This window comes from Copadichromis virginalis, linkage group LG11 (assembly GCF_057382275.1).
Source record: "Copadichromis virginalis isolate Kocher_CV1m ecotype Utaka linkage group LG11, C_Virginalis_male_GT1.1, whole genome shotgun sequence".
NCBI classification, from domain to species: Eukaryota; Metazoa; Chordata; class Actinopteri; order Cichliformes; family Cichlidae; genus Copadichromis; species Copadichromis virginalis.
In genome coordinates, this window is record NC_140628.1 from 36,978,252 (window position 1) to 37,002,910 (window position 24,659).

The 24,659-nt window shown below is 40.2% G+C and overlaps 1 protein-coding gene across 9 annotated transcripts in view; it reads left to right on the forward strand.

Annotated features, from left to right (window-relative positions):
- Window positions 1-22,791, forward strand: part of syngap1b (synaptic Ras GTPase activating protein 1b) — a 189,081-nt gene extending 166,290 nt beyond the window's left edge. For 6 of the 9 annotated variants that reach the window (XM_085472264.1, XM_085472266.1, XM_085472267.1 and 3 more), the window contains 2 exons: window positions 1,006-1,078; window positions 17,124-19,259. In XM_085472264.1, coding sequence (XP_085328390.1) covers window positions 1,006-1,078; window positions 17,124-17,456 — 406 coding nt within the window. In that variant the 3' untranslated portion in view covers window positions 17,457-19,259. Of the gene's footprint in view, window positions 1-1,005; window positions 1,079-10,767; window positions 10,830-17,123; window positions 19,260-19,959 lie in introns of those variants that run through there. The other 3 variants (XM_085472265.1, XM_085472268.1, XM_085472269.1) reach the window with 3 other exon arrangements.
- The last annotated feature ends 1,868 nt before the right edge of the window (window positions 22,792-24,659 follow it).

Consider the following 24,659-nt stretch of genomic DNA (forward strand, 5'->3'; position numbering starts at 1 on the left):
TTTGTGGTGTATTTATTTCTGCATGGCGCCAATTAAATGTTCCTGTCAACTATTTGATTGGATTAGTGGCTTAATGAATGCACAAGTGACAATCTTCCACCTTGTTTTACTTTGACAAATTGACATGCGTTTGCAAGATTACTCAATAGTTGACTATTATAAAGGGATAACATTCCAACAGTCATGTTTCATGTTAAGAAAATAAAGGATGTTTATTCTTCTGCTGTCAGCTACGATTAAAAAAAATGTAAAACATGGAAAATCATGAAGGCAATGCATTGAAGTCTATGATGTTGAGAGGTCTTTCTTTATTCACGGTAACTTCTACTTGGCATTTACACCAAATGACAATATCCACAATCTAGCCAGTTGGCCAAGTAAGTGTAAGATAACGCTTTGAGAGAAATATCATTGAATGACTCTATCCCTGGCACTTGAATAATCATGAAAGCTGGGAAACCTGCACTGTTTGCTGGCTCATGAAAACTGCAGCCGGACTCTCGCTCGTATCTTCTTTGAAATGATTAGTCAAAGGATTTTTCTGCCCGTGCCTTGGTCAGTCCATGTTACGCAAGATGGGAAATTCCCTGGGGATGATGGGGATCAGTTACTGAACATTCACGTCACATAACCGGGTGTAATTTTCCACTGTTGGCTGTAATTGCGCTTTGAAAACACCTTAAATTGGGAACAAATACTTTGATAAATCCCATGGGGACAAAACAAGGCTCCACCAGTGAAAATTGGCAGTGCCTCATAAAGCACGGCTTACGTTCCTGCTGCTCAGTGGCTCAAAAGATTGTGCTTCCTATCAGTATTTGAGATTTAGATTTGAGATACAGGAGATCAGCATCGTATCACTGTGATGTCGTTGAGCCAGATGTTGGAGATGCATCTGCTCAACATCTTGTTAAGTATCATTTTGAATTCATAATACTCCCTCTCCTTCTGTCACCCCCCCTTCCCTACTTTCTCTCTCCCCCTCTCTCTTTCTCTGCTTCCAAGACTCATGGCTGTGGAGGATGAGATAAGAGGAGGAGCCATCCTTGAGCCAAAAACCAGGATTTTCGCTGATCAGGTCTGTGAGATTGCTTCTTCTGTCGTCGAGTTCGTACGGTGGCCCGTGCTATCTTCTTTCTCCATCCTACCTCTCTTCCCCCCCCCCCCTCCCCCCTGTTATTGATATGATTTCGTTTGCTGTGTGTATGTGGTCCCTCTGATCTGCCTCTGCCTTGCCCTGTCCCTGACCTGTCCTGTCCTGTTTGGGTTTGACTGCCATTCGTCTGCCAACATACGCGGGGGCTTTGAAGATGAAAGATGAAAGAATGCTGTTGTTTGTATTCTTAAGCTCAAGCTATCAAGATGTCTGACTCTAGCTGGGTTTGTGAACGTATCTGGGTTTGTGGTGATGTTGCCAGTTTTGTAGTTGCTTCTGTGAAACCTTTCTGCCGAGCATGTTGGGGTTAAAACTCCTGGTGGCTCCCTTTCGCACAGATTACTGAACAGCTGAAGCTCACGTCTTACTGTATTGTACGCTGCGTGATGGTGGTGCTGTGTCTTCGGGAGCTCTACTTCCTCAGTGCTTCTCATTTCATGCCCCAAACCCACCCCCTTTCCTTATCCTGCCATCCTGTCAAATTGAGCAAGCCCACCTTCAAGCATGAGTCATATGAGTTGATATATATATAACTCAAATGTAGAAATATTATTGGAACATGATCTTTGCTGTGTTGTTATCTTTAATGCTGTGACCTGTACAAGTTTTGCTGATTTAATTAAATGTAAATATATTGCTGTATAGCTTGTAAATTTGCCTCAGGGATCAATGTAATCACCTCAAGGAGATTACATCATAATTTGTCAACTTATCTCTCTTATAAATTAGATTCTATAGTAAATTTATCAATTAAGTGTAGCTGAGTAATATATATTAATACCTTATATGAAGTTGTATGACATGGTACATGCGTAGAACTTACCTTTTACACTTATTTACTTTGCAAGATTCAAGATTCAAGAGTGTTTCTTGTCATTTCGGATGCTATTTACAGAAGTACACAGGCTCAAATGAAATGTTTCTCAGCAGCCTCTATAGTGCAATAAAAATAAAATGCAATATTAGGTGTAAACAATCATATTCATTCAGTTAGCGGCAGTTCTTTCACAGAGAGGGATTAAATTAGATGAGATTTGAGACCAAGTAGGCTAATTCAGCCCCATAAAGGGCCCAGGAAATTTAAAAGTTGTTTTGTTACCATGCAAAATACTTTATATGTTAAATGTAATGGAGTGTGAAAAAGTAAAGATATTTTTTCATTGTAGTAGGTAAGTAAGTAAAATGTATTTATAAAGCAAATTTCACAGATAAAAATCTCAAAGTTCTGGCTTCAGCTGCTGTAGCAGTCATTGTCACGTCTGACACTGATTTGTATGGTTTCTGTGTTACTATGTCTAACGTAGCCGTGGCTTCACCCATGAACTCTGGTGTGACTCACGTAACCTGGAAATTATACCATGAAAAATATGAAGAATTGCGAATGTTGTGTCCCATTTGCAGCATACTCATTTGTGGAGCACTGAAATTGTCAAAATAAAAAAAAACATAATTTATTAGTTTCCAAAAAGACATGAAATACACGAGAATATATTAAAAATAATTGGAGGATTGTGAGGTAGAAAATTTCATGAATTCTCAAATTTTAGTAATTTAACACAAGAGTTTTGTTGCTAATCCAACATGATAAGAACTATATAAGGCATTACAATTTCAGGTGCTATACATATAAATTTAAATGCATTAAATTCTATTCTGATCATTGAATGAAGGAATAACTCTTTACTTGCCAATTTCCAAGTAATTTCCTTTCAATCAGTAACCCAACTTGACATGTTCCTTCATTCATTAGGTCATACTTTTGAATTGTCACTCATTTAACTGCATGAAAAATTATTTTTTAAAAATGCCTCATTGTAGGTTTCTAGTTGACCTTTCGAGGTGCAGAGAGTTGAAAATAATAATAAATTAATAATATGCCAAAAGAGAAGAGCTGACAGACGCTCCGAGTGTCACTCTGGTGGTCATGATTACAGCTGATGTGACCGTTATATGTTCTGAGAATGTACTGTATACAGCACAGTATTTCAATGTCTATATGGATTTATAAACCTGTGAGTTTGGACTGGTGTTGGAGAAGTTATGTTTCATATAAACCAAATTTGGTGCCAGATGGATAACACTATTTAGAATTTGATTTACTGCAGATTTTTTAAAATATTAAGAAGGAAAACAAAGAAAGAAAAACCCAGGACTTTTAGGAGCACAATGAATCATGATAAGTCATGGTCTCTGTCAGCAGAAAAGATGTATTTTGCTAAAAGTACCAAATTATATTTCTGTAATCACAAGAAAAGTTTTCTTACAACTACAGAATTACAATCAAGCTGCAAAAGAGAAAAAAAAGGAAAGAAAGAAAAAATATGCAAACGTATTCATGTATTCAGCTCATTCACATTTAAAAATTCTAATTTATCCTTATATTTAAACATTTACAGCGCTGCAAAAAAGTATCTATGCCCTTCTTAATTTCTTTTTTTTTGTCACACTTACATATTTCAGAGAATCATATATTAGAATGCAATAGAATAGGATAGCCCTTTATTGTCATTGTACAATGAAATTATGGCTGCTCCATGGCAACTGTGCAGGAATAATATATAAATAGTAAGACAACCGGAATAAATAACAAACAGGTGAAATCTTTCCAAACTACAGGAATATATACAAAGTGCTTGGAAGTAGTGCAGAGGACTTGAGTATAAGTACATATGTGAGTGGCCTGAGTGATGGGGGTTACTCAGACCATGGCTCACCGTGGGGTGTGGGGGGGATAGTGTTTGTTGACAGGGGAAGAGGCTGTTTCGTGGTCTGGACGTGTGGTACTGACCAGTGAACAGCAGGTCAAACAGGTGGTGGGTGGGGTGCAAGGAGTCACCTGTGATGGCCCTGGTTTACCTGAGGCAGGAGGATCTGGCGATGGCCTCCAGGGGTAGTAGAGGGCAGCCAATGATTTTTGGGGGAGCGGTGTTAATAACCCTCTGCACAGCCTGCCTGTTCTCAGTCATGGCCCCTGTATACCAAACACCCAGGCAGGAGGAGAGGGTCCAGGTGAGATCAGCAGAGATGTAAGAGATAAGATAAGATAAGATAAGATAGAACTTTATTAATCCCTCGGGTGGGTTCCTCTGGGAAATTCGACTTCCAAAAAAAAGCACAGCAACGACCGAAGTTACAGTTACAGAATTGTTATATATATATATATATATATATATATACAACACCCAGCACGCCCCTGCGGGCGGTTTATCCTTCAAGCTCGGGTCCTCTACCAGAGGCCTGGGAGCTTGAGGGTCCTGCACAGTATCTTAGCTGTTCCCAGGACTGCGCTCTTCTGGACAGAGATCTCCGATGTTGTTCCCGGGATCTGCTGGAGCCACTCGCCTAGCTTGGGAGTCACCGCACCTAGTGCTCCGATTACCACGGGGACCACCATTACCTTCACCCTCCACATCCTCTCGAGCTCTTCTCTGAGCCCTTGGTATTTCTCCAGCTTCTCGTGTTCCTTCTTCCTGATATTGCTGTCATTCGGAACCGCTACATCGATCACTACGGCCGTCTTCTTCTGTTTGTCTACCACCACTATGTCCGGTTGGTTAGCCACCACCATTTTGTCCGTCTGTATCTGGAAGTCCCACAGGATCTTAGCTCGGTCATTCTTCACCACCCTTGGGGGCATCTCCCATTTTGACCTCGGGACTTCCAGGTTATACTCGGCACAGATGTTCCTGTACACTATGCCGGCCACTTGGTTATGGCGTTCCATGTATGCCTTGCCTGCTAGCATCTTGCACCCTGCTGTTATGTGCTGGATTGTCTCTGGGGCATCTTTACACAGCCTGCACCTGGGGTCTTGCCTGGTGTGATAGACCCCAGCCTCTATGGATCTTGTACTCAGAGCTTGTTCTTGTGCTGCCATGATTAGTGCCTCTGTGCTGTCTTTCAGTCCAGCTTTGTCCAGCCACTGGTAGGATTTCTGGATATCAGCCACCTCCTCTATCTGCCGGTGGTACATACCGTGCAGGGGCCTGTCCTTCCATGATGGTTCCTCGTTTCCCTCCTCTTTCTTGGGTTTCTGCTGCCTGAGGTATTCACTGAGCACTCGGTCAGTTGGGGCCATCTTCCCAATGTATTCTTGGATATTCGTTGTCTCATCCTGGACTGTGGTGCTGACACTCACCAGTCCCCGGCCCCCTTCCTTCCGCTTAGCGTACAGCCTCAGGGTGCTGGACTTGGGGTGAAACCCTCCATGCATGGTAAGGAGCTTTCTTGTCTTTATGTCAGTGGCTTCTATCTCCTCCTTTGGCCAGCCTATTACCCCAGCAGGGTACCTGATCACGGGCAGGGCGTACGTGTTGATGGCCCGGATCTTGTTCTTACCATTCAGCTGACTCCTCAGGACTTGCCTGACCCTCTGCAGGTACTTGGTGGTTGCAGCCTTTCTAGCGGCCTCTTCATGGTTCCCATTTGCCTGCGGGATCCCCAGGTACTTGTAACTGTCCTCTATGTCTGCAATGTTGCCTTCTGGTAGTTCAATCCCCTCAGTTCTGACTACCTTCCCTCTCTTTGATACCATCCGACTACACTTCTCCAGTCCGAACGACATTCCAATGTCATTGCTGTATAGCCTGGTAGTGTGGATCAGTGAATCGATGTCTCGTTCACTCTTGGCATACAGCTTGATGTCATCCATCTACAGCAGGTGGCTGACAACTGCTCCGTTCCGTAGTCGGTATCCGTAGCCAGTCTTGTTAATGATCTCACTGAGGGGGTTCAGGCCTATGCAGAACAGCAGTGGGGACAGAGCATCTCCTTGGTAGATCCCGCACTTGATGGTGACTTGTGCTATGGGCTTGGAGTTGGCCTCTAGTGTTGTACGCCACATCCCCATTGAGTTCCCGATGAAGGCTCTTAGGGTCCCATTGATCTTGTACAATTCTAGGCATTCCAGTATCCAGCTGTGGGGCATTGAGTCATAGGCCTTCTTGTAATCAATCCAGGCAGTGCACAGGTTGGTCAGTCTGGTCTTGCAGTCTCGGCTGATTGTTCTGTCTACCAGTAGCTGGTGTTTTGCGCCTCTGGTATTCTTGCCAATTCCTTTCTGTGTCCCGCTCATGTATTGACCCATGTGCCTGTTCATCTTAGCCGATATGATGCCTGACAGGAGCTTCCATGTAGTACTGAGGCAGGTTATTGGTCGGTAGTTGGAGGGGACCGGTCCCTTCTTGGGGTCCTTGGGGATCAGGACCGTCCGGCCTTCAGTTAGCCATTCCGGGTGTCTTTCGTTAACTAGCAGCTGGTTCATTTGTGCTGCCAGACGCTCGTGGAGTGCAGTCAGCTTCTTCAGCCAGTAGGCGTGAACCATGTCGGGCCCTGGTGCTGTCCAACTCTTCATACTGGAGACTCTTTCTTGGATATCTGCCACTGTGATGGTTACTGGACCCTGTTCAGGGAGGTTGCTGTGGTCTGCCCTCAGATCCTCTAGCCACTGAGCATTGCCGTTATGGGTTGCATCCTTCTCCCATATGCTCTTCCAGTATTGCTCCGTCTCCAGCCTTGGTGGTGCTGTTCTCTTATTGTTCCCTTGCCACTGAGAGTACACCTTTGCTGGTTCTGTGGAGAACAGCTGGTTTATTCTCCTGCCTTCTATCTCTCTGGTGTACCTCCTCAAGCGGCTGGCCAAGGCTGTGAGTCTTTGCTTGGCAGTTTCCAAGGCCTCAGGTATGGACAGCTTGCTGTATTTCTTAGGCACCTTATTTGTCGCACCTTTCTGCAACTCCGTTAGTTGGCTAACCTCCCTCCGTGCTACTTTGATCTTGCCCTCTAGCCTCCTTCTCCATGGAGGGTACTGCCCCTTGTCGCTGTTCAACGTGTAGCCAAGCATCTCACTGATCACTGCTGCCGTATTGTAGATCAGCTTGTTAGTGTCGGTAATCGTGGTTGTAGGTATTGCCCGTAGTGCTGCATTAACATCATCTAGCAGACCTTCTGAGGGTACTTCTGAGGGTATATATATATATATATATATATATATATATATATATATATATATACACACACACACACACACATATATAAATACAGAGACAAATATAAATAAAATATACAAAGGGGATAAATAGAATAAATAGGAATAAAAAATAAAAATACAAGTGAATTGCACATTTCAAGTATTGTGGGCGCCCAGGAGAATAATTCCAGCTGTTCTCCATTTATAATCAGGGGTGAGTGGACCTGTCTGTGCCTCCTGTCCATTATGAGTCCTTTGGTTTTAAGGACATTCAGCTTCAAGTTCTCTAACTCTGCCCTGTACGCTGTCTCATCTGCATCAGAGATGAGCCCAACCACAGCGTCATCAGCATACTTGACGATGACATTGGTTGGGTCGGTTTGGTGTACAGTCATAGGTGTACACAGGGTGTACGTGTACACCTAGGTGTACACCTATGGGCTGAGAGCTGGTGCTGAGTGACAGTGAGAGCAGAGGTGGTGGCTGAGTCTAAACCTAATAACTTGTTGTCCCATCCTTGGCAGCAAGAACTCCAATGTGATAACTGACAATGAGTCTTTCACATCACTTGGAGGAAGTTTGGTCCACTGTTCTTTGCAGAATTGTTTTAATTGAGCCACAATGGGGGGTGTCCAGCATGAATGGACTGTGCACGGACATAACAAAGTATCTCAATCTGATTTAAGTTCTGACTTTAACTAGGCAAACTCCAAACCTTTTGGGATAATTTTCCTGTTGCATAACCCAAGTGTGTTTGAGTTTCAGGCCCTAAACTTACCAATGCGAGTCACAACTTCCAAAACATTAAACCTTTGTCTCGTCAGTCTACAGAATATTTCCCCAAAAGTCTTCTTTTTGGTCAGCAGTGGTTTTTTCCTTGGAATTCTCCCATTTTTGTCCAGTTTCTTGCTTATTGTTGAATCATTGCCTCAACTGAGGCAAGTGAGGCCTGCAGTTCTTCACATGTTGTTCTGGGTCCTCCTGAATGAGTCATCACACTCTTGGAGTAATTTTAGAAGGCCAGACACTACGGCAAGGCTCTCCACTGTTCCAAAAATGATGTATTTGTGGATAATGACTCTCACCATGGTGCACTGACAAAAATATTGGGTCAGGCCTTTTAATCTTTAAATTCAGGCATTTACAGTCGCATTTTAATGGGTGTATAAAATCAAATGCAGTGTGCCTTTGAAAATACTTGTAAAACAATGGGTCGTTCTAAAGAGCTCACTGAGTCTGAGCGTCAGTTCATAAATTTTCTTCCCTTCTAAATATTCCAAAATCAACTGTAAGTGGTATTATTACAAAGCTGAAGTGTTTAGGAACAACAGCAACTCAGGTAAAAAGTATCGGTGTAAAGTTACAGAGTGGGATTGACAAGTTGCCTGTACTAACTGCAGAGCTCCAGACCTTCTCTGACATTAACATCAGCATGAAAAATGTGAGCCAGGAGCTTCATGAGATGAGTTTTTACGTCCAAGCAACTCCTGTAGATATAGCTGACCCAGTAATTTTGTCAATTTAGTGTATCTGTAAAGTTAAACCATTTGGACAGCATTAATGTTTTCAGCTACAAGCTAATGTCAGCATATCAGTGATGATTATAATAATAAAGCTAGGCTGGGGTGATGATTTCTTTCTTCACCGTGTTAGCGTGTGTTATGTAAATGAAAGATGAGGAAAGTTTAATCTGATAAATTATGTAATATCCAGGTTTCTATTGTACCTTTGTAATTTCAAAGATGATAATCCCCCAGTTTCTGTTAATGTGCTGTACATGGCTGAAACCTGGGAAAATGTGATGTGACAAGGAAGATACTGCTGCAATGTTCCTTTAATGTGCACCGCTCGAAGCTAAAACAGCCATTACTGTGAGTGAGCATTTTGTTGGGCTGTTTTGTCAGAAGTTAGTATTTAGTTTTCTATTTCAGCTTTAGGCACTCGTGCTTGTCACCTCAGCATTTAAGATGAGCAGACAGTTCAGTCCAGTGTGATAACTTTCACTTTTAATGTGTGGCGCACACGCAGCAGCTGAGAGTGTGGGGTGGGAGAGTAAATTAATAGGGAGTGAGAAGGGGGATGAGCCATGGTGCTGTTGTTTCCTCAGGCCACTGCTACCATCTTCCAAAACAACACTCCACACTTAATTAGACCTCACATAATATCACAGGTGCAGAATGCCATAATCCTTTCCACAAGAGTGTCCTAATGCCTACAAAAAGAAAAGGAAAAAAACCACTCCAAGAAGATTTGATTTAAACAATCGAGAGATTCCTCTCTCTCTCTTTTTTTAATCTTACACTTAACACACATTTTAAATGCTTTTTTTTTTTTTGCCTAATGTAAACGGTGACTTTAAATTTTAGGTCCTTTTTTGCGCCTGTGCAGTGGTTACTGCTAGGAAGCTCACAACTCTTTTGTCAGTTTTAACAAAAATCAAATTAATTCATAATGAAATTGAACATTGAGTCAGTTATAATGTTTTTATTTGTGGGTAAATCTCCTCCATAAACATGCATTGGGACACAGAGCTGCCCTGAAACAATAAAGAGAAGACGATTCAGCTGTAAGGTAAAGTAAAGCAGTTAGGGAACAGCAAACAGGGAACTAAAACACTGCAACACATGTGAAGGGAAAACACATTTTTAGAACCTGAAAGTATTCCACCTGTAACTCCACCTGGAAAAGCCACACCCATTAAGGTTATAACCTTAATTTACAGAGGTAATAACATTGTCTTGTAACTTGAAACATTCACAGTTTGTCTTTGACAGTGTTGGACTGATCATTTGTAGATTTTTCAGGTTTTTCTAAACCTTTCTTTTGATCAGTTATCAGCATTCAAAGAGAAAAATACTTCCTGAGGTTGTAGTTACATTAATCACATCAGTGTCTCCTTCATTTAAGATTTATTTCCTTTCCCTGTGCTCATTTCTTGCAACTTTGAGTTTCAGCGAGGTGTGTGTGTGTGTGTGTTAGAGTAAATTTGTTTAAAAAAGTATATTCTTGGTTGTTTCTGTGTTTTTTTGCATATGGTGTTGATGTAACTGGTTCTTTCTGGGTTTTCAAAGTGTGTATATATATTTCATAACATTGATAACTGCATGTTTGATATAAGCATGTTCTTTATGCTGTCTTCTTACCTTTCTGAACCAGGAAACATGAAACATTCGGCTGCTTTCAGATGCAGATGGCGTTTGCGGAGCACGATTTAACGCCTTTTTCTTTCTTATCCTACAAGCATGATTTCTGTTAATGATACACTGCATGGCATGCTGCTCTAATGCTTTCAGGCTGTTGCGTGTCTGACACTGCTGTGTGTCTCTGGTTGCCATTATATATGTAAATATGCCTTAGGAAGCATTTTATATGTATATTTATGTTCTTGTTCTCTGTTCATGTTGTGTTGTGCACCTTGTATGTATTGTTTGGGTGGCTGTTGATTTCCTCTACCCTCACCGTCCTTCTGGACCCTCCCCACTTGCGCACAAGTCGTCCCTCATTTTATTTATTTTCGCAATCAGTTTTCTCTTCCTGCCTCCTGCTTTTAGTCCTCCTCTGCTTTCCTTTTTCCTCTCATCTCCTCTCCTCTCGTTTCCTCTCCTCTCCTCCTATGTTGATGAGATACGGTGATTTCTCTTAGGGGAGGCGTCAGTCCATCCTAGTGCAGCCCCGTCTTGCGCCTGTCCCACCCCGAGTATCCAGGTAATAAACAAGCCGGCAAACTCTCACTCTCCATCCATAACTGCTGCCTCTTTTCCACTTCTACTGTTCTCTATGTGCGTCCCTGTCCTTATACAGCATCCTGTGAACTCACTGCAGGCCCACACACTGACAGGCCCACTTTGCTCTCCCATTTATCTTCTCATATAAAGGAGGACTGTCACAGAATGTCTGGACAGAGATGACTGATGTTTCGTAGGGGCACACCTGTGTGTTAGGGTGACAACAAAATAATGTCAAATTTTTAAAAGTGAGCAAAACAACTCAGCAGTTAGTCGTGTTCATCTAAATCTTATCTGCACTCTCCTGCCCATAAATCATGTACTGCAATATCAGTAACTGCACACAGTACCAGGCTGACCTGTGAACATTATGCCCCATGATAATATGTCCTAGAGAGGCAGAATTTTAAATGTGGCTCAATAAAAAATTGATAGGAACACACCATCCTGAGCAGAGGGCATGCTTTAAAAAAACAAAAGGATATCTTTTATTGATAAGACAAACTGAGGGCTTTCACGACCACCACTGTGTGAATTAGCTGTTCCAGTCATCAGGCAGAGTGGCTCGCTTATGTTCAGCTAACTTAACGTCTTAGTCCAGTTACACTTGAAGGTGATGTTCTAAGCAGTAACACACAGCTGAAGCCCTTAAAGTCGGGAATGATCATGACTCTATTCAGCAGGTTTTCAAAATTTAATTAAAACACCCAAAATGTTTTTTGGCAGAAAACCAGTTCCAGCTAAAAGCTTAGATTTTATTGTCTCTGTTCAAAAGCTTCAAATTACTGTTGGTGAAACAGAAAATCAATTTGATTTAAAACGAGTCCAGTTGTGAAGGATTCACTTTGAACATGAAATTGTATTCATAAATTTAATAACTATTCATTTTGAATTGGCTACTGCTCCAATTTGTACATCCGATTGGCTCTTTTTGCAAGGCTGCACTGCGTCCACCTACCAATATAAGAAAAATTTCATTAAGTGATGGTCTTATATGATTAATACTTTAACCTAAAGGATAACACATGCTTATGAAATCTCCAGTGACAATGTGAAGTCTGCAGCCTCACGTTCTCTGCTGCAGGGATAAAGGCTGGGTTTTTAGGCCAACTGAAAAAAACAGCAAAAATTAAAGTTTTTAATACTCACATTTTGTTGTGCAAGATAATATCAACATATTTATACTGCTTTTGTGATTTTTGTAAGTATATGTAATCACAGCGGTATAGGCATTTGTTAGCAAATGTTTTCTTTGGGGCAAATAAAGGCTTCAGGGGTATTTACTTATATATTTATGGTACAGGGTAAAAGTCGTGAGCCACCTTGCATTTCTTTAAATTTTGTTATGAAAATAGGAAAAGGATGCAGTGTGTGACAGGATAAAGGACCCACACATGCAGTGATGTATTGATACATGCAAAGATACATGGAAATTCAATAAGTAAGGCAGAAATAACTGTGCAATTCTAAAAAGCTTCAGAGTCAAAATGACCACCTTTATTTTTTAGCACAGCCTAAAGCTCTAGCACAGCTTTGAGGTAATGTTGTTGTCATTTCTTTAAGCAGTCTGCAGGAATAGTTCTGCAAGCTTCTTGAAGGACATTCAAAGGCCTTCTTTGGATGTTGGCTGCCTTTTCTTCTGTTCTCTGTTAAGATGACCCCAAACTGCTTCAATAATTTTGAGGTTCAGTCTCTGGGGAGGCCAGTCCATGACTGATACTTTTCCACTAACGAGGGGTGGTTCAAGCCTTTTGTAGCAATATTAATATCAAGAATACATAAACAGAGGCACAGTCGAATGAGAACAAAGAAATGCAGAAATTCTAACTATAACTCATTCCTGTGAAACTATGTGAAAATGCTGTGGGGGATTTTTGTTGCAGTGACCAGCTAGAACAACTGACAGCAAGGTACTGCAGTTTAAAAAAGATTTTTTACCATACCATCACACGTTGTTAGCATTTTATCCTTATATGATTTGAGAAGCAGGTTTTCACAATGTTTTCTAATGAGAAACCTGTGCTCACTATATTCCTTCATTAGCTTTTTTCATGAAAAACTACTTTATTTTGCTGCATTTCCTGCTATTAACAACTTTACTTACACTTGAGGCACCTATAGTAGAATTGTAAAGGTCTATTTATTAGCTACAACACTGCTAACATTTCATTAGTTAGCAAACAAAGGCAGACATCCAAAAGCTAGCAGAACAGGATGTTTTCATTGCTTTCATTTCATTACTTTTAGAACTTTCTTCTGAGACATGGTTTACATTTTAATCCAAGCCATAATCTTGCCTTGGAATAGAATGTAAATCAACCTCACCAACTAGTTTTGCTGCTCAAACCTAACCAACCTGCAAGCTGAGAATAACATAAAAGAAAGGAAATATTTCTGTCAGAAGGCTTTCTGGCAGGGAGCCCTGAAGGCAAACCTGTCCTGCTGCCGATTTATGCTGAAAGATGTATTTTATTTGTATGTGTTTTTACATGCACAGCTGCAGCTTTAAATTCTCTTTACTCTGACAGATGACAAAATGTGTCATTTTTACACAGCGCCATGATTGGCACTGTGTGAAGTGAGCTTCTCATCCACAACACACACACATAAAAATGACATTTTCTTTGTTTTGTCAGGCTGAATGAGGAGGTAACCCGCTGTGCTTTTTATTGTCACCCTTCCAACACACTAACGTGTCTCATTTTATCCACTGCTAACTTGGAAATATTCTGTGATAGACCTCCTGGATGTTTACTTGAATTAGATGAGACAGAACTGAGACTGCTTTTTCTCTTTATGTTGACAAATAAGCATTCGACATCCCCTGACAAAAATCTAAAGAAATACTGCCGTAGCTTTTTTAATATCATTTCAAATTCTCTGTGTGTGACTGTTGTTGCTCTCTGCAGATGAAAATGTCATCGCTTGTTCACACATAAGATTCAGTCACAACCAGCAATCCACAGACATGCCAACATTATTATGCACAAATTAATTTCAAGTCATATACGGAGAACTCTCTACTTTGCATTGAATCAGCTGCTGAAATGCAGAGAAATTCAGCAATCAATGGAAATCATTGATTTTTCCTCTCTGCTGCTTTTAATATGTTGGCATTTGCAAAATTCCACTTCTCATTACATATAACGGTAATTTTTCTTTGGCTTTAATTAAACTAAAGTCAGTTTTAAGGAAGTATTTCCATAATTATCAGCTACTTACAAACAGCATACGTTTCATATCTTCTTAACGTTCTTTTGATGATGTTTTTAGTCAATAGAAGTTGACTAACAGATATCTAAAAGTATCTTTAAAACAAGTTTGAATGCAAAGAAATTGTAGAAGTAGCTGCAATAATTCCAGACTTTAGATTTGTGAGCAAGAAACTGAATATTTGCAACTGTTTTCAGCTTACAAAAGCAGACTGAAAACACGGCTTCTCAAGGCTTTACCATTCTTGCTTATAAATCAGTCTGAAAGTAAATGAAATATTAGTGTTATTCTCTTTTATTGCCTTTTTTTTCTTCAAACGTGCCATATTTTAGCACCACTTTAAATTCACATTTTCCATTCAGATTTCCATCCCTCCTGCCACGCCCTATGACAAACGACACGATTTATGTGAAATCTCCGTATCTGACCCAGTCCTTCCCTGAAGAACACTGATTATTGTGCACATGTTTTGTGTTGTGTTCTGTGTCTTTCAGTGAATCCGTGTTTTTCCTGATATGTATGTGTTTCTGTATGTGTTTGGCACCTGGGCGTATTGTTTGTCCGAATGGTGGCGTAGGTCAGCTGTTATTGTGCGTCTTTTTATGTGCGACATGCATACCGTGTTCTTGCTTTTTGCTGTTTTCTTTTTGTACTTTCTATCAAAGCAGAAGCTCAATACCCATCAAGCTAGGCTTTTCAAGACTTGCAGCCCTCTTTTTACGTTTTTTTTACCCATATATAGAGTGATAAAACCAGCACGTACAGCAGGTATTTAGTCTGAAATGTGAAGGTGAGAAAGATTTCACAGTTTGTTGTAGACATTCACGTTCCAAATTGGAGTGATTGGAGATTGGAGGAGATGGGTAAGAATTTGTGTGTGTGTGTGTGTGTGTGTGTGATAATTTATTTTCTGCATCATTTACAGTACACTTAACATTTCCACTAAGTGTTTTGTGTTTCTGTCTCCAATACTGCAATTTTCATTAGCATACAAAAACACACAGTCACACCAAGCTGTAATTGAATGCACCACGTAATCAAACACTACAGCCCACAAAGTGAAGCAAGTTTGGTAAGTTAAAAAGGATGTCAGTAAACATTTTGCCATGTCTTTGTTCAGCTGCCTGATTTCCCAGTTTAATAGGCATGTGTACTGGACTACACATGGATATTAAACAACACTGTTGGTTGTGTTGGAGACTAATAAAACAAGTGCTATAGTGGAGTCATGTTACTGGCATCCTGTAACTGTCTGTAACCATAGTAGATTTTAGCTGTTCATAGCACCAGTTAGCAACTGAAAGTGTTTGCATTCATTTTGGTTCTGATTGAGAAGAGAAAAGGCCCGCCAATTCACATCTAATTCTGGGGTAATTTTTTTTAAATTATTATTTCTTCTTTTTACTCTTTTTAACTGAAATGGAGACACCTCACAGCGGACACACCCATCAGACACAGTTTAAGCGAAGATTATTTGCTTTTGATGCTTTTGATTCATTTTCTCTACTGGATGCAGACCAAACTATCTCTCCTCCTTCCTGTCTTCCCCTCTACAGCACTTCATCCCATTCACATTACAGTGTTTCATACTTCTTGTGTGTGAGCATTAAAGTGGTTTTTACTGTCACATGTATAATATGTGAACATTTTCCTGTTTGATATAAAGTTAAATTACTGCACAGATCTTCGAGCTCTTTTAGATGCTTGCTGCACTCGTCCTACACTGTCACTGAATCTTTGTAATTATGTCTAGACACCACACAGCAAATGTGTCAGGCACCATAAATCGAGTGCAATTATTTCAAGAGGTTTCTACCCAGGTCTGATGTTAAAACTGTGAATTCCAGCTTTCAAAATGCTTCTGTATTCAAATCATCTTGAAGTCGTGCATTGTTACATTAAGCAGCAGTATGAATAGAGTCATCATAGTTGTCTATTGGCATAATAACCCAATTGTTTTCTCTTCCCACTGCTCTTAGACATCAGTGAACAAGACTGGAAGTGCAGGCTTGCAAACAGACCTTGATATAAACTAATAAAACTCTAGTATTGCATTGCTGTTATTTCGCTCTAATGTAAGTAAAAAACAAAAGTAAAACCAAACTTTGTTTGAATGTCTAATCAAAAGCTCCAACCCAGGAGGAACATCCCGCTGCGGTGATCAGTGGCTTTGGGTTGGATGTTTTGGTTGGTGAATTTGACAGAGGTTTGGATTTCATGTCAGACTCTTTAAGACTTGCTTTTTAAAGTTGCTGCTGACCTCTATGTGTCTTGACAGTTTTGCATGTTTTGCGTAACATGTTATGCTACAGCGAGTGCTGTTAAGCTTACTTTCAAGCCATAAGACTAGCGCTCTTTTTCAGTCTGTAATTTAAAATATTTTCAGCTGCTCAAGCACGCGCTTTTACTTTGAAAATTAGTGGTTATTGAGCATTATTTGTACTCACTGTCAGAAGATGACTCACTTGACTTCTTGACTTTGCCTGACACCTGACAAACACCTACTCATGCCAAGAGGATCAGGATCCTTTGACCTCAAGATTTTTAATTCCCCTTCATCTCCTCTTTACCTGTGTCCCTTTTCTTGTGCTACCATTTCTATTGGTGTGCGTCACGCATCAACCTCGTAACTCATTGGGCTCTTTCTCTCCTCTCTCTGTGTCTCTCCTTCTTTATGTGTGGTTCTTCCAATCCCTTGTCACGCGTCTGTTATTTTCCAAATGCACCTTCGCTTTGCTTTGACCATTGCCTTTACATGTATCCATTCCATCTGGTTATTTCTGTTTTTCGCTGTTGATGTTTTTCCCTTCAAATCATGTCCTTCTCTGGTGATTTTTCTCTTTTATCCTCTTTCCATCCTTATCTCACTGCTATTCCTTTCTCCCACACTTTCACACCTCTTCAACGTGTATTTTTTCCCTTTACATGTCTGCCTTGATTGGACATCTCCTATTGCAACTCCTCACATCCCTCCCATCTTTCATTGAATGGCCTCTCTCCTACGACCATTTCTCCCTGCTCCCACTCCTCTTTCCCCTCCCTTCTCTCTCTATCTCGCTAGGAGGACCAGCTTTCCTCCCTGGGTTCTGCAGACCCCGGTGTGAAAACTGAAGGTGGAGGGGGAGGTGGAGGAGGTGGAGCAGTAACCAACGATCAAGGCCTCAGAGTCTCTTCCTCGGGCATTTCCTCTGTCAGCTCGCCCCACAATGGAGTCCTCCCTCAAACCATAGATCCTCCCTCTCTACCCGCTCCTCATCAACATCCTAGTCAGAATGGAGAGCTCCGTGGCAGCCAAACATCTTCCCCAATGACAACCTCACAGACAACTGGAACTACAGCAGCAGCAACTACAGGCATAGCAGAAGAAGGGGGAGTAGGTCAAACACAGCACTGAGCCAAATCAGAGAGAGATGACCCAAAGGAAAACACCACCCCTGCCCTTTCCCCATTTAGCAAGACAGTTCTTTGAAAAGAAATCACCTTTTATGTTCTTATTGCCCAGGCAAGAGAGAGAAGAAAAGCGAGCAGGAGACGAGTAGTAATCATACAGCTACTGTACAGTGCTTAACACATTAACACACAACATAAAGGGCTCTTCAATGGACATTTGTTCTCTTGATGCTCACATGGAGCTTCAGATAGTATCAGTCTTGCAGGACAAGACAATGATACCTTACGTACTTTGAATCTGTCAAACAAAGCATTAACATGCATACCAAGATATGTGAATATGTGCTCCGTGCACTCATCGCCTGTCTTTGATTCCACTAGAAACAAACATGTAAGGATCAAGAACTATAGAATGTCTTGCACCCCAAAGACTTCATAGTAGCCATTAGCAAAGAAGTGCTAGAAGCTAGAAGCTAGCTTACAGTAACCCTTGACTCCCATGGATGTAGATGCATTAATATATCCTGAACACGCCAGGCTACAGTTTGTTTTAGTAGGAATGTGGCAGTGTGGTCTGGCTTTCATAGTGCCTTTGAGTGTTTTTCCAACAGGGTTTTACAATACAGTTAACAGACGGCGATCAAGTTGGCTTTGCAAGTAAGGGAAACAATATATGGGCCGAAAACAGAGATTCAAAGACACAAGATCAAGCATCATAGCGGTTTGAGTGATGAGAGACATTTCTGGGAACTTCTTTCTTCTTTTCAATCTAAGGGACGTCTTGTTTTTGGACTGAGCTCGTGCAGTTTTTCTCTTCTCAATCTCAGAACCGATTTGTGATAAACTGGTGCTAAACAGAAACAAATGGTGCCATTTTCCAAGTCAGCTGTCTGTGTCTGCCATAGCACTGCCTCTTTCATGGTTCACTCACTGTCTTTTCTCTCTCTCTCTTCTGCAGTTTGTCTTTGACAGGACTTTTTTCCCCCCTCCCAATATGTTCCGTGTGCGTCCGTCTTTGTTCTTTGTGCATCATGTTGTGTTATGCTTAAACGGGGGTGTTGGGGTTTCCATATCTGTTTTTGGGTTTTTTTGCACTCCTCCAATCTCTGATTTTAATCACATTTAATAAAAGCAGCTCCCAGGCTCAGAATTGATGGATCAACTATTGCACTTTTGCCTCCAAAGGCTATCTGTAGTTTACAACTAGCACTAGTAATTTTAATACTTTGAAAGACAGGGATGAATGAAGTGTATTCAGTGTTTGTTTGTTTTTCTTTCACTTAAATTATGTTGATTCTTTGTGTTTTTCTAGAAGATGATTATTTTGCTTATTTCAGACACAGCCTTTAATAATTTATCTTGCAATTTTCACCAAAACAAATAAATAGTAAAAACAGGTTTGTAGTTGGTTTGAGCATACACTACATTTTACCCCATTTTTACTTTCAAATTTGCCAAACACAAAGAGGATTTTGTTTCCTTACAAATATCTGTGAAAAGACCATTTCTAGGTTTGCTAAGCCTGCCGTTAAGTGCCTGGGATAGATGCATTGAGTATCCTTTGGCCAGTAGACTAGCTAGTCATCAACCAAATGCACCTTATAAAGCCTTGCGTAACACAATAAAATAAATTATATCCCTGATTCTACAAATTATTATATATTATATTATCTTATATATTACTGTGTGTAGTTTGCTTAACATGAGGTTTCTTTTTTTAAATGAAAAGAGACCTGTTGTTGAAAACAAAGCAAAAAATAAATAAAAAATTTAGACAATTGTTTGATGTACTTTGCAAATGAACTCATGATTTGATTTCTCATGTGTCCAATGCTGAAAACACATCTTTGAAATGTTTGCAACATGTATCCATATTCCTTCATTTTGTCTATGAACTGTCTGCTGTAAGGTTTGTCTCGATGTGAATTTGTTTTTGTCTTTGTAGCCTCACACACCGGTGTCGCTCTGCAACAACTTGGCTTGTTTTAAAGTTCAAGAAGTGTTTCACATCAGCCATTTTTCACTTTAGACAGACCACAACATTTTTGTTTTTGCCGTGTCAAAGGTCAAAATGGCCTGCAGTGGTTAAGCTTAGATTAGACTTCTAATGATAGTGAATGTTGAACCACCAAATGTTTATAATGCTAGCAGTCTTATGCAGGGAAAGATTGTCTATTTAGGGCTACTTCTTTCTTGTGAATTTACTTGTGTGGTGAATGTTGGATTCAAAGCGGGCTAGGTTATGAACATCAGTGTCTTTTCTGAGACGTGATATGATCCGTGATTGAGAAATTAACATTGCTGTGAAAATACCTCAGTGACTCAGGTAAACAAGCAGTTGCCTCAGAGCTGAACACAAAAACTATAGAAAATAAAAAGAGACGAGTCCAGCTTTGGAAAGACTGCCACCATGCAGATACTCGGTCAATAGCTATGCTTTAATAGCACCTGATCAAGCACCCTCCCCCGTTTCTTCTCTCTCTCTGTCTCCCTTTTTTCTCCCCCAGCCACTCTCAAAGCTTCATCGAGGACAATGTGGAACCTAATTGGCTGATGCACCATCGGCAGTCTGCAGGGTGGCATGGCCAAATGTCCAGAGCCCTCTCTCGTGACGCGATTGGCTGACAAAGGGAGAACTTGGGGCACTGGTCCCATTCTCTTTGCTCAAAGGATGGTGCAGAGCCCCAGCGGACCATGTAAGGAAATGCTGGGTTTTTTTGGCTTTTTTGTTTTCACTTTACTGGGCCCTCTCTCTCTGATTTGATAACAGGATTTTTTTTAATATGTTTGATGCCTCATGGTTGGATCTACATTTGACTTACAAACAAAAGGTAGGCTGGACAGATATTGTTGTTGTCAGCCTGCCGAGCATGCAAAGAACAGCTATGCAGTCTGATCAATCAGCAGAACGGAGGAACACAAAAGCCAAGGAAGGCGCGATGCTCAAAGTGAGAGAGAGGGGTGGGTAAGATGTATTTCAAAGGTGCTTGACTTCTCTTAAAATTTTCAGTCCAAGCTGATTTGCTTTCATAGCATTTATTTGCCTCTCTCTCTCTATCTATCTCTCTTGTAGTCTTTTCAAATTACCCCTTGATTCCTCTTCATCTATTCACTCTTTATGCATCTAGGATTTTAAAAAGCATCATTTAACCACTTCAGTCTTACTTCGTTCTAGACACACTTGATCTTTTTCTCTCCTCGTAGTTTTTAGCTCTTCCGTTTGAATCTCGTTCAGCGTTTGATTTTAAAGGAACCTAAATATGCACAGCCTAATTCATAACGTAAAACCGCTTCTAAACAATACTCTTGCTTCAGTGAAGACTTTGAAAAGCCGGACAGAATGTTATTATTTATATTTCTATGATGAAACTGCTTATTCTTACAATTAAAGAAAAACTCTTCGTTTAAAATCTTCCGGAGGAGATATTTATTTCTTGATATAGATAGATGCCTCTATCTAATGGAAGTTCATAAATAACCCATTTTATATGAACCGAGTTTCTTACTGAGACAATCTTTTGGAAAGAAGAGTTGCCCCAAAAGACTGCAGCGAAAGGGATGAACTCGTGTTTCACCTACTCCCCTTACGACAGTTTGCACGTTGCTGACACCTGATCCCTCCTTGCTCTTGGTTATTATTGTTCAAAAGCGAAATAAAGTGGACAGATGTCGCCATGGAGCTCTCCATATACGGACGATGTGAAATTGATTGGATAAGGACATTCTTACAGCTATCGTTTTGTACTCCACTTCGACTACCTGTCTGTAGAGTTTTAACCAAGCAGAGGATGAACTCTTGGTTTCAGTGTGGCCACATTTCTGCAGTCAAATTGCTGTAAAACCCCCCGTTTTCTTTCTATGGATGGACTCCACTGACACCAATCTGAGTTGAAATCCCTGCCATTTCCACTTTTGACTGAAACGAGAGAGAGACATGTTAGAGGTCCTGCTGAAACGAGTGAATGTGTTTGTATATAAGTGTGTGTACTGGCTCAATCTTTGTGTATATACTGGATACATGTGTATATATGGTATGTCTATGTGTATATACAGTTTGTTTGTATATGCAGAGTGTACAGCTATTTTTTCCTCTAATGTTTCTCTCTCTTTCTATGAATAGGTCTTCTCAAGTTACCAATATTGAGGCATGGAAAGGTTTTTACATGTACTGACAGCTATCAGAGGCACTTTCTGTGCAGACTTAGAATATCAGCAAGGTCTGTCACTTCTAGCTGCATTCTTGAAGCTCTCATACAAGAAGTAACTCACGTAATATTAAGCTTGCACTCATTTTCTGACCAACTAAAAAAGCTTTTCTAAGTAGATTTGGGTGACCAAGCAATGTTTGTACATATATAGACTTAGACCTTTTTTGCCCCCCAGAAACCTCCATTTGCATTTCTTTAGGGGGCAGGGATAGCTCAGTAGGTAAAGTGGTCGCCCCATGATCGGAAGGTCGGCGGTTCGAATCCACTTAACGGCTACCCTGAGGTACCCCTGAGCAAGGTACCGTCCCTACACACTGCTCCCCGGGCGCCTGCTTAGTGGGCTGCCCACTGCTTCACTGAGTGAATGGGTCAAATGCAGAGAAAAACAAGTAATTTCCCCATGGGGATCAATAAAGTATCCATTATTATTATTATTATTTAAAAATTCTCAACCTGTTTTGAGTTCTTGCGTATCTGGCGTTCACTTATATGTTTGCAGCGGTTGTCATTCAGAGCTATATATTTATTCAGACAACCCTTATATATTTCTTGAAATTTTGTTCCCCAAATTCTGCTTCTCATGGAACCGTCTAACCTTTTTGTGCGGCTAGACTGGCAAACCCTTCCATGAAAGTCTACTGTCATTACTCACCATTGCTCGTTTTTGTATAGGTCCTTACTAAATAAGTGTGCCTCCTCCCCCTTATACTCTTACTAACCTTAGATCCGTTACCTCCGCTGATCGCTCATCTCCATTACCCTTTGACAAGCCATAGCCCCCACCCTCCCTGAAAGCTCCTCTATTGTTGTTATGACAGGACAGACATTTGGGGATTTTCTGTATATTAATGGAAGAGTGGTGTTGAAGAGTGTATTGCAGTTGTATATGGATTTGTTATGAATGTGGATATTCTGATCATTGAATTATTATTGTAATAATGATAATAATTATTGCCTCTTTGATTTTGTTGATTAATTCCTTTGATCCAGTTGATGAAGATGCCATTGTTCCTTTTTTCCTTTCTCTTTTTTTTTTTGGAATACACCGGAATTTATATTTTTCGGGTGGGTGATTCTGGAGATAGAAATACGTAAATAAATTAATAAATAAACAAATAATTAAATTCTTAACTTTGTGTGGAAATGTGTGTTCTACCTTTCTGGACCAACTCTGGATGATTTCAGAGAATGTAGAAAGTAGAAAACTTTTTTCTTTATTTGCATATCCAAAGTTTAATCAACCTTATTCCTCTTTTTTTTTTTTCAAATGCACATGAACAAGAGTTTTTGAGCCTTTTTGTTACTCTGATGACTCAGACACACTGGAGCCAGATAGTATTAGGTATACAGTGAGTTACCATGCACAAATGTACGTTTTTGAGCCATACTATAAAAATTGCATTAAACCTAAGTGGTACCTCTTGAGCTTTATAGTCAGGCCAATGCAAAAAGTTGTAATGTGAGTAAAAAAAAATTCAGGATACTGATAAAGCTTGTAGTTATTTGATTAACTGATGTGCTGGTACATGCAGCTTTAGCTCCTAGACCTCACATCTGCTAATTTAAGCAACTGAACTGGACTTTAAATACAGTCTATGCTTAAATCTCCTTTTTTTAATGGTCAGTAGGGGCAGTTCTCATGGTTGCAAAAAGTCTTGTTGTATGACTGTAGTAGAAAATGACCCTTCGCTTTTGATTTATGATGTCTGCAGACACTTTCCTGATGACTTTATGGTCTGGTATGCTAGTCTCAAGGCCAATTTAACGCTGTGTCATTTTATAAATTATGGTTTAATTCAAGAGGAAATATGTAATAGTGTCTTTTAACTAGTGTATGACTGACAAAGGGCTTACCTTCAAAATTCACTGCTGAGCATCAACCTATCGTTTATATACGATCTAGCAATAAATCTCGAGTCAGTCCCACTTACACCACCACCAACAATGTTTGATCATACACAGCTTGTAATATTCGACAGCCAACATATTATTAATATTATTAACATATAGTAGCAGTTTCCCACAGCCTATGTCAATAATTAATTAATTCCACATAAAAACTTCTGAATGAATGTAGTTTGTAAAAGAGAGAAGTCACACATTTACTCTCATTTATTTAATTAAAAAAACAAAAACATTATACTTGACAACCTCTTGTAAAAATACTGTACATTAAAGATAGAAGGGTGTGTTCAGTGTACATGTAAAACAAAGGAAGTTGGTGATCAGTTCACAGGAAGAATTTGGTTGCATCATAGTGTTCACACATGTGTGGGTGATTTAATCATCGTTTAAGGATTGTGAGTCTTCACTTGTGGTGGAGCAGATCATGCCCTCACACGCTCCTCAGACACGGTACTCAGAGTGAGGAGGGCAGGTAAGATTTGGGATCTGGGGATTCGACTGAATTTAGTAAGCTTGTAATTATCTTCATCCTCCTACACTTAATTGCCTGCAGTTCCTTCAGGGGTTTGCAACTTGTGACTTTGGACAGAAAGGAAGAAAAAGCACTTAAGCAGAGGGTTCATGATGTGTAAACTGAACAAACAGAGCGGAGAATTCCACCCCAACTTACCTGTAATTACTACTCTTGTAATTATTCTGCAGGCGACACTGAGAAATTAAAAAAACAAACAAAAAAAACCCATGTGCTTGCAATAACTGTTCAAAATCTGTGTTTTTGAGAGACAGTTGGCTCTCTGTCACATTTCCACAGTAGGCAGATACATAAAAACTTAAAATTATGGAAATGTTTTATAGATGTGTACAATAATCCATGAGCTTTATAGTCCTCTAGTGGCATCTACCTGAAATTACAAGAACAGAGGTGCATTCTAGTCTATTAATAAACCCAGTTTTTAAGCAGCATTTTTGATCAACATGGTGTAAGGATCAAAACATAAATTGTATGTAAATATTGTAGGTATTAGTGCCAATATGGGACAAAAACAAACATGAGGTTTTGCATATATATATATATATATATATATATATATATA